Here is a 16838-nt window from a genome sequence, read left to right on the forward strand (position 1 = left end):
TGGGATAAATAGGGGAAGAGGAGTGGAGGAAACACTGATACTCCTGAGGAACCAGAGGTATGCAACATGGTTGGACTTATGGGAGGGGGAGATGAAGCACAGAGGGCAGAAGGGACTTGAGGGGCACCTGGGTGGCTCAGTGGTTGAGCATCTGCCTTTGGCTCAGATTGTGATCCTGGGGTCCTGGGATCGAGTCCTGCAGGCAGGAGCCTGCTTCTCCCTCTGCCTATGTCTCTGCCTCTCTCTCTGTGTCTTCTCATGAATAAATAAATTAAAAATCTTAAAAAAAAAAAAAAGGAAATTTGTACTTGATACTGAAAAGTTTAGATTGGGTACCTTCCTTAACCTCTTTACAGGAAGCTCCCAGAAAGGAACTGAACTGCCTCTCCTTGGCTATTTCATGTGTTTTTGTTCTGCTTTATACAGTCATACACTATCCCCAGAGCAAGGATGAAGGCATATATGTCTCCTCTCCCACTTTCCCCTGCTGGGTTAGTATAGCATTGGAATTTATTAAATATTTGCTAGTCAATCTTTTAAAAAAAATCATATTCTAAAAAAAATCATATTCTGATCTGAGAAAAAATATGATGAACTAAGAATAATTTCATTTCAACCCAAATCATCAGATACATATTCATTTTTTTAAAGGTTTTTTTATGTATTTATTCATGAGAGACACAGAAAGAGAGAGGCAGAGACACAGGCAGAGGGAGAAGCAGGTTCCATGCAGGGAGCCCAATGTAGGACTCGATCCCAGGACTCCAGGATCACACCCTGGGCCAAAGGCAGGCGCTAAACCGCTGAGCCACCCAGGGATCCCCAGATACATATTCAAATAATGAATGGCCACACAGTATCCTTCCTCCTTAGGAATGCAACACAGGGAAGGACTGAGACCAGCTCTTGGCCATTTATGTGATTTGATTTTCTCATCACGTCTCTCTTGCTGTCAGTATCCTTATAAGAACTTTATCAAAAACAAAAAAAGAACTGAATCAAACTGAAGAGTAAGAATGTTTGCTTTTGACAGTCCACTCCTGAGGTTCACCCACTGATGAAGAGCTCAGCTGAGAAGAGAGGCATGAAATGTAATTATTTCCCAAATTTGGGGTTAAATATTTTCTACTAAACAGAAAAAGTAAAAATTCAGTATTCATTCAAATGGCTCCGAACTAAGAAAAGCAGAGGGTAACAAAGTCCTGAAGGGCTTGTTACTGGATTCCACTTACACTTCTGGGGCTTATAAACAATTTCTTCCAATTCCTCCAAGTTGTCTTTGACTGTTGCTATCACTGATGTGTCAAGAGAAGCACACAGTTTGCAGATATATTCCATGGCTTCCATTGTGTTTTTGGCATCCCCGATGCCAACTGAGGCAGTCAGCCCAACAACCTATGAAGAGCATTACAAATTGTCAGACATCTGGAAAACAGCATGCCATTTCCACAATCCCCCATGCAACCCTTTCCTGCTAAAGTAGGGTTTTGGTTTTTTATTTGTTTGTTTCTTACTAATTTCTTTTTTTTAATATTTTATTTATTTATTTATTCATGAGAGAGGGAGAGGCAGAGACACAGGCAGAGGGAGAAGCAGGCTCCATGCAGGAATCCTGGGGTCCTGGGATCCGGGACCCCAGGATCACATCCTGGGCTGAAGGCAGGTGTTAAACCGCTGAGCAGGGATCCGCCTTACTAGTTTCATATAAAGCACAAGAACACTATTTTTTCCCCTGATGTTCTCTAAGATATTTCAAATGGAAATTCCCCAGGCAAAGCAGTGAATAATGCAGGCAAAGCAGTGAATAAATGCAGGAGTCACAAGTTTTCAAATGAACATGAATTAGCTAAAAAACCAAGAGCAGAAACACTCTCAAGGCAGGACTTTTCTGTATTCCTGTGTCCCCCATGATGTGTAGAACAACATACTATAAGAACAGGGACTAAAATCAGACACAACTTCATTCTAAACTCAACCATGCCACACCGGTGGTGGATCATTGGACAAGTATCTTCAGCTCTCTCTCTTTTTTTTTTTTTTTTTGGTGCTGAAACCTGGGATCGAACTTCAGCTCTCTTTAAGGCTGGGAAACAATAGCCATTTAAAATGGTAGGTGTGTGAATTTCATAAGGTAACATTTGTAAAAAAAAATTAGCTTAATGGTCACCTAACAATTTATGCCTTACTCAAATAGCCACTCAGTAAATACTGAATAGTTGACTCATTAGCAAGGAATCTAATTAACCAGCATTTTTTTCTAGAAGAAACTGTAAGATATGTGCTTGCTACGGAATTTTGTCTATGGGTACCATACGAATTTCTTCTAACCTATGTTTCCTACACAGGTAGTTATTAGGGCTAGAGAACTTTACCCATTGTGATATTGGTATATTAACTAGAAAGTCATGGTTTCCAACTTCATCTGGATCCCCAATATGACCAAGCAATTCTTCTATATATTCCTCTTGATTCTCTCATTTCAAATCCTCTCCATGTACTCTGAGCTCCCTCCCCATTCCCATCCTGATTATTCTCAGCAAAGCATCTACCTCTCATTTAAAAGAGATATTAAATGCCAGGGATTCCCTACCTTTCCTGTCCCCAACTCAGAACTACCCTCTCATCTTTACTCTTCTCACACCCTCACCTCTGATGACGCCCAAAATGCTCTCCTGTACTAATGAACATACCTGCCTACTTATCCCATACCCTCTGATCTCTCCTAGAATCTTGTTCTATCAATCATTCCCTCTATTCCACTCTGCCTCACCTACTGCTATTTACCATTTCACATTCCACACTCAAATGATACTGAAGAGCTTCAGGGCTCTTGGGCACAACATGTTCTCTCATACCTCTGTGCCTCCAGACACACAGTAGCCTTTCCTGAAAACCATCCAACTATCCATCTTGTACATTCTTCTTAGTTTTTGCCTAACTTCTGTTGGGTCTTGGCTCACTTTCATAGCACACTTACGAGTTTTCACTTCTCTTCTGACTATACCTTGTATCATGTCCATAGTATGCCATCACCATATATTGTGACATAATTCTTACATGTCTGGTTCCCCATGAAACTTAAATTGTTTGAGGTATATGTCTTTTATATATGTAGCCCCAGTGCCTAGCACAGTGGATAACACAAAGGGGCACCTAATGCATATTTGTTAAGTAAATAAATGAATGAACAAGTCAAAACTAATCAATGAGGGACACCTAGGTGGCTCAGCAGTTGAGCGTCTGCCTTTGGCTCAGGGCATGATCCTAGGTCCAGGATCAAGTCCCACATTGGGCTCCTTGCGAGGAACCTCCTTCTCCCTCTGTCCATGTCTTTGCCTATGTCTCTCATGGATAAGTAAATAAAATCTTTAAAAAAATGAAAAAATTAATCAATGAGCTAGATGATATGGACTTAGGACCTGAGAAGACTATCCTCAATGTGGTCAGTAGGGTAAGAAAATAAGATTTAAAAAGGTTATGGCTCTTCTGAGGAATCCATCTGATTCTGGAGATACCTGAGGCAGTGGGTCTGAAGATCCTCCAAGTTTCTGATCTAGATAATTAAACATGATCATATTGTAAGGATGGTGTTTACTGGTGTTGTGACATTCATCAAATATCATCAAAGTAAAGACAGAGAGTGATGGAATAGTCCCATTTCTAAGGCAATTCACAAGAATCTGTGGAGTTAAAACGATGATGTCATTGTTCTCAACGATCTGTTCCACTGAGATATTCTCAGATGTTGCTCCAGAAATACCTGCAACTTTGTACCTGGGGAATGACAGAAATTCACTATTACCAACCATGATGTGAATGAGGAGTCACAAAGACATAAAACACTAAGTCAGAGCATCAACTAATTGAGTTCTTCCTAACTCCAAAAGGAATATATCTGGAGACAAGTGCTTAGCATGGAGCTATAAACATAGTAAATGGTTGATAAATGCAAGCTAGCTATAACTGCTAGTAGAGTATGCTAATTCCTTCAAGTCTTAAGAAAAAGTAGTAGGGGCGCCTTGGTGGCTCAGTCAGTTAAGTGTCTGCCTTCAGCTCAGGTCATGATGAGGTCCTGGGATCAAGCCCCATGTCAGGCTCTCTGCTCAGCAGGAAGCCTGCTTCTCACTCTCCCTCTGCCTGCCACTCCCCCTGTTTATACTCTCTGTCAAATAAATAAATAAAATCTTAAAAAAAATAAAGAAAATAGTATTTAAAGAAAAGAGTAATATTAAGGAAGTTATAAAATCATTAAAAAGTTAAATGTGGGGGCGCCCGGGTGGCTCAGAAAGTTAACCATCTGCCTTTGGCTCAGGTCATGATCCCAGGGTCCTGGGATTGAGCCTGGCATTGGGCTCCCTGCTCGGTGGGGAGTCTGCTTCTCCCTCTCCCTCAGCCTGCCACTCTGCCTACTTGTGCTCTGTCAAATTAAAATCAACCGATATTTTAAAAAAAGTTATATGTGTCATTTAAATGGAAAATTGATCTCAAGTCATTTACTCACTTGGCAAGAGCTAACCAAAGGAGTTTAGGATATCAAGCATACCTAACAAAACAGACTTGCATCCATGAAAAATTAATAACATCTAGATTACATAAAAGCTAAATCTTTTATACATTTTTTAATCCCAGCTTTTCAAAAATTAAAGCTGAATACACACCAGTTACATGAAGCTAGAGAAAAAGAAATGGGACCAACTGTTATACCTACCCAAGTCTTTCAAAATATTTGGAGAACACAGAATTCTGCTGTTCATACACTGGGATTTGAATAGCAAAAAAGACAATCTTCCCCTTTTGTCCTTGGGGAAATTTTTTAAGATGATGTTCACATATAAGAAGGGCAACAAAGGTTTTTCCACAACCTTTTAACAAACAAAGAAAAAAAAAGAAAATATGTAACTGATATTATACTAAAATATTTCTACAGAAAGGTCATTATTTTTGGCTCCCCTAAAACCACTGCACCAACTAGTAAACTAAGAATGTCCATGGGTTAACTGCAGCAGAATTTATACCAGGACAGAAAAATGTCAAGCTACTTCCTAGGTAACTATGCAAACAGTTAAGGCATAAAGCACGCTAAAAGAGGGCATTTTTCTTTCTCTCCTCAGGTTCCTTAAAATACCTGGACACTATACTAATAGGAAAGTTTTCTCAAAAGATATACGGAACAAGGCAAAAATGGAAACTTGCCCATTTTATCCCAGTATTCAATAAAAGAAAAAAAAAAAAAAAAAAAGGAAGCAAACCCAGAAACAAACCACTGTAGGTAGTAGCAATCAACTTACCAGTAGGAGCACATATTATTGTATTTTTTCCTTCCTTAGCAGGCAAAGCAAGTTCTAGTTGGTAATTTCTTGGCTTCAGTGGGGTGCAAGTAGAAGCCACTTATGTAATACAAAAGGAACAAAATTACCAAATAGTTACTGCTCTCAGGAATCAAGAAGAGCTATCTATCATCAAACAGACTGAAATTGACTTTAGCAAAAAAGGCCTCATTTAAGAAAATTTAGAATCCTTGTCTCTTGTTAACCATTCCAGCTTCTGCATTGATATGAAGTCCAAAATTCTCCCTCAATGACAAAAGTACCAATGGCAAGAATTCTTTCAAAAAAGCCACAAAGATTTCTTTCTTAAATAATCTTGGAAGTCTAGTAAGGAGAAACTAAAGCAAGAATGGCCTAATTCAGGGCAAGACAGATGGCCACTGGTTAAAAGGAAATGCTATGTGGAACAAAACAACAAATCCCTCCCAGATCTCTGAAAAGCAATAAACTGTAAACATTGAATTTTCAAACCAATCTCTTATTGAAGAGCAACCATGCTTTATAATTCTTCAGGTTCTCATATGGTATCTTCTCTCAATAGGACCAGAAGTATCAAAAAATAACCAGAGGCTTTTTCTCACTAACATAAGCATATAGAATGTTACTGCTAGAAAAGACCTTAGAAATCATCTATTGACTCCAACCTATTTTAAAGAAAAGGAAAATTTCTAAAAGGTTAAGTGAGTTCACTAAGGTCCTTTACATGTCAGAAAAATTTAAAGCAACTTACATTCAGTGATTTTACCCTGAAATAACAAAATACTTGTATCATTTGACTGCAGAAATAATTCTTCTGCAAAAATGACATTTCTTCTGCAAAATCCTGGGGTCCTGGGATTTCTTCTCATACTACTCAGAATGTTTTCCCTGATGTCCTTATGTAAATAATATTTTACTGTGGCTCATTATGCAACTTTCTGGTCTCTCATGAAAAAATGCTTCCAGAAACAGAAGGTGAGCCTTATAACTAAGTATAGAGTACCTTTATGTAAATTAGAAAAAAAGAGAGCCTCTGGGAGGATACAGAACTCTTGGTGCACTGTTTGGATCTCAGACTCAGCTAGGCACATTTGTGCAGTATACAAACATCAATAACTTACATTGCAGCCCTGGGATAGTAAGGAGAGTGAGCAAGCAACTCACAAATAGAAGTATTTCTTTGGAGAGCAGGGCTGGTTTTGGATTTCACAGACACTAAGCTTCTGGGAGGACTCTTTTTGCGTTTGCATTTTCAATGTAGACAGGCACAGATGTAGACAGGCACAGTGATGAAAATAAGGCTGACAACAGCTTTGTAAGAGAGAGACTAATATTTATAATTACAGAAAAAATATCTATTTTAATATAAATTATCTTTTCTTTTAAAAAATGATCTTTTCTTACTTTTCCTTAAAAAACTTTTCATAACACTGTGACTTTTGGCACTGCAAGATGTGTCCCCACACAAAAAAACCTGAAGAACATCGTTATGGAAAAGAACATTGCTGGGTACCTGAAGGTGGACATGGGTCCTGACTAAGATTCTGGCATTCTGGTTCTTCCTTATAGAAAATCTGTACTTCGGAAGTTTCTATTTCTTCATCCTCAAGAACTTTCAGTTCAACATCTGTATGAGACGAAAAAACATCTTAGACTCTTCATCTAATCTGATGATTTTCTCGACAGCGCAAGTCCTACAAAGAGGTTATAATACTAAAATTTTCAACTTCCATTCAGATTTCTTACAACTACTCCCTTCACCTTCTAAAACAATTAAAAGAATCTTTTTGAGTGTGATGTCTCCATGTGGAGCCTGAACTCCAATGTCATTGAGGCCTTTATTATTCAAAGTGTGGAACAAGGGCCAGCAATTTCCAGAACTTGTTAGAAATGCAGGCTCTTGTATCTCTGAGTCAGAATCTGCATTTTAACAAAATCTCCAGGTGATTCTCATGCACAGTAAAGAAGCACCACTTAGCAGACATTTATGGCTTCCATTCCTGACCTAATCCAAGAAATCAGATGTGTATTTATACAGACATTGTCTAGAACAACTTGTGATCTAAAGAAGCTTAGGAAAAGCAAAGACCAGACAGTTGGATTACCAAACTCAGACTTTAAAAAACAATGCTCTGAGCAGATGTTAGCTTCAGGAAACCACAGATGGTACAGATATCCTGAAGTTTGAACCTTTTACTCTAGAATTTTAAAGCTATTTCTCTGAAGATCTAAACCCAGAGAGTGAGCTCAGATTCTTCCTTCCCCAAATCCTTTGGGCTAGAGGGCTAATTCTGGGTGAAAGCAGTTTGCCCTGGTCCATCTTAAGGGTTATTTACAACTGAATTACTTCTGTAGGCAAGTTGCCACTTGTCTCCCAGAACTCAAATTTCATGCTGCTCTCTCACTAAAGATGTAGCCATGGGTCTCTGAAGGGCAAAATGCCTCTGACAGTGAGTGAAAGACAGGTGGGAATGGAAGAGACCCTAAGTAGAACTATGAAAAAGGTAGAGCATGTTTTCAGACCCTCCCAACCCTTCAGAGCTCTTCCCTGGAATATACTACCTTTGTCCACAATCCACAGTTGACTGAACTTGCTCTCTTCTGTCTCCAAAGCAAGTTTCAAAGTTTTGGGCCAGTTTTCTTTGTCTGATCTGAGAAGGCATTCAACCATTTTCTCCGCACCTGCCATCAGCCCCTTGTTGGAACAAATCTGAGCAAGACAACTGCAGTTGATCAATCAATCATTTCAAAAGTTTTCCTTTTATTAATTTATTGAAGAAATATCAATTCCAGCACTATCTGATTTAAAATCATTCTGTCCTATGGTTCAATAGGTCTTATTCATGATCATTTTTGCCCCATCCAACACAGTGTCTTTTAAGACCCTCTTTCGTCTTTGTCTTTACGCCTGGCATCGCTATGTCAAGCCAGGTGTTCTCAAGTCCTCTGAGATATTGTATCTATCATCATCAGCAGTATTAAGAAACAATCCATTTGACAACCATTCAAAATACGGGTATATTGGCATAGATATTTGGAAGAATATAACAAAATATTAACAATTTTTTTTCAGGGTAGTGGGACCTACATGATTTTTATTATTAATCATAATAACTAAAATTTATTGAGAATTTATTATTATGTGTCAGGCATATGTAAGCACTTTACATATGTCATCATATATCATCTCATTTAACCCCCATAAAAATATCATGTTAATAAGGTACTATTATTATTTCCATTTTACACATGAAGAAATAGGTTTAAAAAAACTAACTTGCTTAAGATCTTACCACTAGTAAACTGTTGAACTAGGATTCTAACAAAATTTGGGTCCAGAGCCTGTAGGCTTAACCACTAGAATCTATAGCTTTTGTTTTATTTGCTAAACTGTTCAACTTTATTTAAATTTGCAAAGATATTATTCACAAAAGTAATAATTTTAACTAAAAATAGGACAAACCTGAAAAAAACTTGTGACATTAAAAATTACTTGATTCACAACCAAAAATACTATTCTAGGTAATTATGCCTTAGATTTGAAGACTTCTGTGGATTTCAATGATATTTCTCAAGTCAAAATCAGTGGAGAAAACCGAAAACATTTCCTATGTTCAAATAACTTCCCCCCAATTTAGTATTTTATATTAATTATAATTATATTAAATATATTAATCTAATTAAATTACCTGTATAATTTCTTCACATTCCTGACTAATTAAACATTCAGATATTTTAGGAAGAATATCATTTGGATTAACTGTAGTTTTAAATTCTGGTTGTAAACGCTTTAAAAGCAATCTATACTCCTCTAGACTTTCAATTTTTTGGAAATTCCAACTTTCAATTGCTTCATAAAGTCCAGAATAACCTGGAAAGAAGAAGAAAATGGGGGCTTTTATAAAACCAACTAAAAGACATTTCAAGATTATTATCATAGAAATCATGTTTGAATGTATAATAAGAGACCTCAAAAGAGATCTATAAATCACCTCAATAATTAATGATCTTCCAAAAAGAAAATTCAACATTCATTATAGGCACCCAACACTTTAGGTCCTCTAACAACATTTATCATCTCTTGGGAGAAAGTACTAAGGATAATGTGAAGTCTTACTTTTGGTCTTAGTATAAAATTCTCCTTCCAAAGTGCACCATGGACTTTACCTACAACCTCTGACTTGTCTTCCAGTGAGTTGAATCATTATGCAATTTTTTAAAAAAGATTGTATTTATTTATTCATGAGAGACACAGAGAGAGAGAGGCAGAGACAGGCAGAGGGAGAAGCAGGCTCCGTGTGAGGAGCCTGATGCAGGACTTGATCCCAGGACCCTGGGATCACAACTTGAGCCAAAGGTGATCGCCACTGAACCACCCAGGTGTCCCAAATCATCATGCAATTATTAAGTAACGTCCCAGTGCAAGATAGCAAAGCTGGCAAAAGGAAATATAAATCTTAATTCCTGACCCTGAGGAACTTAATCTTCTATATTACTCCCAGAAAAGGATATTAAGTATAATGGGAAATTTAAGGTGGAAAAACAATTATTTCCACCTTTAATAATTCAAGAATGCTTCCACCTAAAGTTCTCAAACAAAATCACTAGATTTGTCTGACTATAAAGCCCACACTCTTTTCATTTGGCTACAAAGAACCTAACAAAATGAACACATGGGAACCCAGTATGCAATTTAACAACTAGAATTTCCCAACACTTTTGTGGGAGTGTGCCTTTTCCCTACCCTTCTACCTCCCTGCAAAGAGACTACTACCTTGTATTTCATATGTTATTCTCTTCATTTTTTTAATAGTTGCATGGCATACATTTGATTCCTTCAACAATCTGTGTTCTGGGGCACCTGGGTGGCTCACTTGGTTAGGTGTCTAGCTTTGGCTCAGGTCATGATCTCAAGGTCCTGAGATGGCATCAGGCTCCCTTCTCAGAGGGGAGTCGGCTTCTCCCTCTGCCTCTGCCCCGCCGCCCCCCCCCTTGCTCAACCATGCTCTCTTTCAAAAAAAAAAAAAAAAAAAAAAAAAACTTTTTAAAAATAAAGGCTTTAAAAAAATCTGTTTAGTTTGACTTGTTTAGAATTTCATAATTATATCCTACTAAATGTAATTTTCTCTGTTTTTTATAGATTTTAATATTACATTTCAAAGCTTCACCTGTGTTGTCATCTGTAGCTGTGTTCATACATTTTCACTGCAGTATAGTGGACCATCATGTGACTATTACAGAATTTTATCATCCGTTTTCTTCTTGAAGGACATTGGGTTGCTTCCAGTTTTGTTTGCTTGCTTTAGTTATTACAATTATTCTATGAATATTTTTGTATATGCATGATGGAATATATGCGTAAGAGTTTTTCTAGGTTACATACATAAGAATGAAACTGTTCTACAGGGGAATATTTAAGATAATTGAACTATATATGATGCCAAATGTTTTTCAAAATACTTGTATTAATTTATACTCTATATAGTGACAGTTACGATTTCCCATTATTAAATATTCTCTTCAAGCCCTAGCATTGTTGGACTTCCTAAGTTTTGCTATCTAGTAGTTAATAAAATGCTATCTTATAGAGTTCCTAAGTCACAATTCCCTAATTGCTATTTGGGCTAAGAATCTTTCCATGTTTATTAACCTTTCCTTATTTACTATTCTTTATAATGTCAGTTTCCACTTTTGCCCTGTAGTTGTTTTCTTTCTTTTTCTAACTGACTTTAAAGCTTTTTAACATATTCTAGATATAATCATCTTGGTAATAATATATTTTGCAAATAACCTCTCCCAGTCTGTATCTTGTTTTTTCACTTTCGTGTGTTTTGACATATTTTTAATTTTAATGTCATCAAACATATCAATTTGTCTTTTATGGATAATGCTTTAATGTCTTGTTTCATAAATCCTGCCATACCTCTAAGGTCATAAATTATTATTCTATATTCTTTTCTAAAATTGTTAAATTTTTGCCTTTTTAGAATTACATCTTTAATTCTTATGAATTCATTTCATGTGTAAGTGTGAATGCAATGAGCTAAGAAATACAAATTTATTTTACATGGATATGTAATTTAGGGTTTGTTTTTTTAACATTATCCTGTTTATAATGGCCCACTGCAATGTTTCTTTAAAGATTTTATTTATTGGGCAGCCCGGGAGGCTCAGCAGTTTAGCGCCGCCTTCAGCCCAGGGCCTGATCCTGGAGACCCAGGATTGAGTCCCCTGTCGGGCTCCCTGCATGGAGCCTGCTTCTTCCTCTGCCTGTGTCTCTGCCTCTCTCTCTCTCTTTCTGTGTGTGTGTGTGTGTGTGTGTGTGTCTCAGAGAGAGAGAGAGGCAGAGACACAGGCAGAGGGAGAAGCAGGCTCCCTGTGGGGAGACCCAAGCAGAACTTGATCCCTGCACCAGGATCATGCCCTGAGCCACCAGGCATCCTGGCCCACTGCAATTTATTAAAAACCCTTCTATTCCTAAGGATTTTCCTTTCCCAGTTATCTCAAATATATCAGGTTTTCATTTATATATGAGTTTAATTGAAGGCTCTCCATTCTATTTCAATGGCCAGTTGGCAGATGCCAGTACCAATGTTACACATTGAGGTGTTACACTGTTTCAATGCCTATGACTCTATAATAAATCTTGCTACCTAGAAGGGAAAGCCTCAGCCTACTTAATTCTTCTTAGGAATGTCCTGACTATTCTTGGATCTTAATTTTTCCATTTCCATTTTAGAATCCTTTATAAGTTTCTCAAGCACATGAAAAGGCATATAGGATTTTTATTAAAATTGTATTGAATATAGAAATCAACGTTGGGAGAGCAGATATTTTTATGGTATCAAGTCCTTCTCTCCATGTGCATGGGTATGTATTTCCACTTAGATAGGACTTCTTTAATATTTTTCAATAACATTTTATAATTTTCTCCATTCAGACTTGACACATCTTTTGCTAGGTTTTTCCTTAACACATTCCTTCCTGCAAGGAGCCTGCTTCTCCCTCTGCCTGTGTCTTTGCCTCTCTCTCTCTCTCTCTGAATAACTAACTAACTAACTAACTAAATAAATAAATAAATAAATATTTTTTTAAAAATTCCCCATATATCTCCCTCTGCCTGTGTCTCTGCCTCTCTCTCTCTCACTGTGTGCCTATCATAAAAAAAAAAAAAAAATTCCCCATATAAATAAAATCATATGGTATTTGTCTTTCTCTGACTTATTTCACTTAGCATTATACCCTCTAGATCCATCCATGCTGTTGCAAATGGCAAGATCTCATTCTTTTTTATGACTGAGTAATATTCCATTGTATATATATAGCACATCTTTATCCATTTATCTGTGGATGGACATTTGGGTTGTTTCCATAACTTGGTTATTGTAAATAATACTGCAATAGACATAGGGTTCCTATATCCCTTTAAATTAGTATTTTCATTCTCTTTGGATAAATACCCAGTAGTGGAATTATGGGACCATATGGTAATTTTGTTTTTAATATTTGGAGAAACTCCATACTGTTTTCCACAGTGGCTGCATTAGTTTGCATTCCCACCAACAATGCATTAGGATTCTTTTTTCTGCACATCCTCACCAACATTTATTATTTCTTGTGCTTTTGATTTTGGCCATTCTGACAGGTGTGAGGTGACATCTCATTATGGTTCTCATTTTCATTTCCCTGATGGTTAGTGATGCTGAGCATCTTTCCACGTGTCTGTTGGTCTTCTTCGGAAAAATGTCTATTCGTGTCTTCTGTCTTTTTTTTTGGGGGGTTTTTGCCAAACTTTTTATTTAGTATTTTGTAGTTGCTTAACATTCTGCCGATTTTTTAATCAGATTGTTTGACTTTGGGGCAGCCCCAGTGGTTTAGCACCACCTTCAGTCCAGGGCCTGATTCTGGAGACCCGGAATTGAGTCCCACATCAGGCTCCCTGCATGGAGCCTACTTCTCCCTCTGCCTGTGTCTCTGCCTCTCTCTCTGTCTCTGTGTCTCTCATGAATAAATAAATAAATAATCTTTTAAAAAAAAAAAAGATTATTTGACTTTTTGGTGTTGAGTTGTATAAGTTCTTCATATATTTTGGATATTAACCCCTAATTGGATACATTTGCAAATATCTTCTCCCAATCAGTAGGTTGTCTTATTTTGTTGATGATTTCCTTTGCTGTGCAAAAGCTTTTTATTTGATGTAGTTCCAATAGTTTAATTTTGCTTTATTTCTCTTGCTAAAGTAGATCAATGTAAAAAAATGTTTCTATGGCTGATGTCAAAGATATCACTGCCTATGTTTTCTTCTAGGAATTTTATGGTTTCAGGTCTTACATTTAAGTTTTTAATCCATTTTGAGTTTGTTTTTGTGTATGGTGCAGAAATGCAATTAATTTTTGTATACTGATCTTATATCTAATAAGCTTGTTAAACTCTCCCAACAATCTGTCTGCAGATTCCTTTGGATATTTCAGGTAGGCAAATTATATCGTGATTGAAAGTAATCTTTACATTGCCTCAGATTAAGCAACATGAAGCACATGAGGATAGCTCAAAATTAATAGCATTTCACTTTTACCGCATTCTGAAACAGTCAGTTAATATCCTGATTTATGAGTAAGAAGAATGAACTAACCTGCATGACCAAGGGCATCCAAAAAGCCACGGAACCAGCCTTCTTCTTGGAGCTCCAATAGGCACTTAAGAAAAAGTGAGGCAGCCTCCATCGTGCCTTTATTGTTCTTCTCAGCCTGAATATACTGCACCTCATCTACAAATAGAAGAGTGGCTCATCAAACTGCAGAACCACTAATCACTGAAGAAAAAAAAAAAAAAAACCTGAAAAGGGTTGTCAGACTTTCTCAAATAGGGATGGTAAGGGACACCTGGGTGGCTCAGTAGTTGAATGTCTGCCTTCAGCTCAGGGCACGATCCCAGGATCTGGGCTGGGGATCAAGTCCCACATCCGGCTCCCTGCAAGGAGCCTGCTTCTTCCTCTGCCTATGTCTCTACCTCTCTCTCTCACGAATAAATAAAATCTTTAAAAAAAAAAAAAAAATGGGGATAGCGATTGTAACAAATCCCAGCAATGGAAGGAACTGCAAGAAGGCAGCAAAGTCTCTGTTCAGGCAGATGATGCTCATTCTTCATCAACCTACCTTCCCTCCACCCTGCATCCTCTCTAGAAGTTTCTTCTAGTTTGGTGGGAAGTCTGGGAACATATTCTAGGGCAATCCTTTAAAAAGAGAGTTTCTTAACAATGTGTGGAAAAAGTATACCCACAATAAAGGAGATGGGACCACTCCATGGCATCTTTAATTACACCAGACTCAGAAAGCAGAGTTAGAAATACTTTCATGGTCCTCTTTCCAGGTTTTTGCTTAGACAGTATGAAATATGGGAGAAAAGGCAAGAGGAGCTAAACACACACACACACACACACACACACACACACACACACAAGGCCGAGGAACAGAAAACTATCCACCAAACTGCTGGTGGTCACATGACTTTGTACACTAACTCCATGTCTGGGGCAATGACCAAATGGTTGCCTTCACATGTCCTGCCACTTGATATTTCCGCACTTGGAGCCTGAAAAGGAGTGACCAGATCCCCCTTTCTCCTTTCAGCTCCTTCCAGGCGTCACCTCCTTTTTCCTCTTTCCTCAAAGCCTCTGTTCCTCTCCAGTGCAGTGCACCTGGATTCAAATTAACAAAGATCTATCATCAGGTGTCTCCAAAATCTAGACAGAAACACCTGAAATGAAGCCGGCAGCCATTCAGCCCAGAGTCTCTTACCCCTGGCAAGCTTCCAGTAATTCCTAAGTGCAGAGAAGACTCGGCAAGAGTCACTGTCAAAGTCACTGTCAATTACCTTGAAGCATTTTGCAATCTTTTACATACTCAGCAGTCTCCACTCCCACAAAATCTTGGGCTGCAAAGTATTTTAAAGAGGGGCCTACATCTCACTCCTGAATCTCTATTGTCACTACAAAGCTGAAGACACGGTAGACATTAAGCATTAGAGAAAGTAAAATGGACAATGGTTTGTTTCCCCCTTCTTGAACCTAAATAGAGGTGCACACCTACACAAGTCATTTCCCTTCTCTGGGGCTGTTTCTCCATCTGGACCCCTAAAGGCTCCTCAGACTGTCCTGGCGAACTCCAGGCTACAATCCTGAGGATCCTGCCTCAACATCCGCGTTCCTAGCATGCTACTTGTGTTGATTAAAAGGGGAGAACAGAGTCCTGAGTGGTTTCCTTGCTCCGAGGGGCAGGCGTCCCTGGGGACCACTCACCATCCTTAAACCAGGGGGCCATGTAGCTCAGGATGTAGGCAGGGTCCAGAGTCTTGATGACATAGTCCCGGAAGGCGTGCAGGTTTCGCCGCTCCTCGGCCGTCATTCTGCAGCTCAGCTCCCGGGGACGTCCGCACCTCGCCCGCGCTCACTCCCTTAAATGCCTGTGCCGGGCTTGTAGGGATCTCAGGCAGCGGACGCACACCCAGCGCTGAGAGGCGGGGCCGCCGCCGGGGAACCCCAACTGCGGATGGGAAATCGAAACCGCAACTGGCGGCCGCGGGCCAGGGGTGTGGGGTGCGCGGCCGCTGCCCCGCCTCCCGGGCCAACCGCACTCTTCCCGAGCTTTCGTTTCGCGTCCTCCGAGTGCCTGGCTTGCCAATCTGGAGGCGCCCGCGACCGGGTCCCTCTGGGTCCTCCGGAAGGACCGAGGACAACCCCCCGGGAACTTTTCTGATTATCATTTTGGGGTTTTCCCCCCCATTTTGCTTTTATAGCAAAGTTTAGATTCAATAAAATGCGCAAATTTTAAGTGTACGATTCCATGAGTTTTGAAAAATGTATATGGGTGGTAACTGCTTCCCCCAGGGCGTGTAGGTCCTATGGTAAGTGAATGTTTAACTCCACAGAAACCTGCCACCCGTTTTCAAAAACAGACGTACCGTTTTGCATTCCTAGCGGTAGACGAAGAGATCCAGTAGATCTACATTGGTCAATTTGCCATCATTGTCTATCAATGTGGTTTTGACTTTAACTCCTCGAACAGTTAACGTGAGCATATTTGCATGTGTTTATTGGCCATTCATCTTCTTTTGTGAGGCATTTGTTCCCATCTTTTTGCCTGATTGTGTTTCCTTTATATTATAGATTTACAAGTTATTTATTCTGGAGATGAGCCCATTGTCGAATGCATGTATCCCACCCAAATACCTTCTCCCAGACTGTGACTTACCATTTCATTTTCTTAAAAGTGTCTTTCAAGCAAATATGAAATGATACAAAGAAATCAAATAGGGTCCGAGACAGAAAATAATGGAGGTTGGAAAAAACTATTTTAATACAGTGGTAAAGGCATATATATCTCTGGGTAGGTCACATTTCAGCTGAGTCCTTAAAAATGGGGGAGGAATTAACCAAAAAAGTAGGAAGAGAGGGATTCTACGCAGGGGGAAAGAGAGCACAAATGAATCAAAGAAAAAAAAAAAGGTGAACAAGGGATAAATGGCATGTAGTGT

The 16838-nt window shown here is 38.7% G+C and overlaps 1 protein-coding gene across 1 annotated transcript in view; it reads right to left on the reverse strand.

Annotated features, from left to right (window-relative positions):
• The window catches only part of RIGI (RNA sensor RIG-I), a 35801-nt gene extending 19918 nt beyond the window's left edge, over positions 1–15883 (reverse strand). Inside the window, exons 1-9 of the mRNA XM_077912270.1 lie at positions 15604–15883; positions 13939–14073; positions 8996–9177; positions 7869–8016; positions 6820–6933; positions 5289–5387; positions 4709–4862; positions 3516–3774; positions 1233–1395 (exon numbers count right to left, since the gene is read on the reverse strand). Of these exons, the coding sequence (XP_077768396.1) occupies positions 1233–1395; positions 3516–3774; positions 4709–4862; positions 5289–5387; positions 6820–6933; positions 7869–8016; positions 8996–9177; positions 13939–14073; positions 15604–15709 (1360 nt within the window). The 5' untranslated portion in view covers positions 15710–15883. The remainder of the gene's footprint in view (positions 1–1232; positions 1396–3515; positions 3775–4708; positions 4863–5288; positions 5388–6819; positions 6934–7868; positions 8017–8995; positions 9178–13938; positions 14074–15603) is intronic.
• Positions 15884–16838: the final 955 nt, after the last annotated feature.

Source organism: Canis aureus, chromosome 10, assembly GCF_053574225.1.
Source record: "Canis aureus isolate CA01 chromosome 10, VMU_Caureus_v.1.0, whole genome shotgun sequence".
Lineage (NCBI taxonomy): Eukaryota > Metazoa > Chordata > Mammalia > Carnivora > Canidae > Canis > Canis aureus.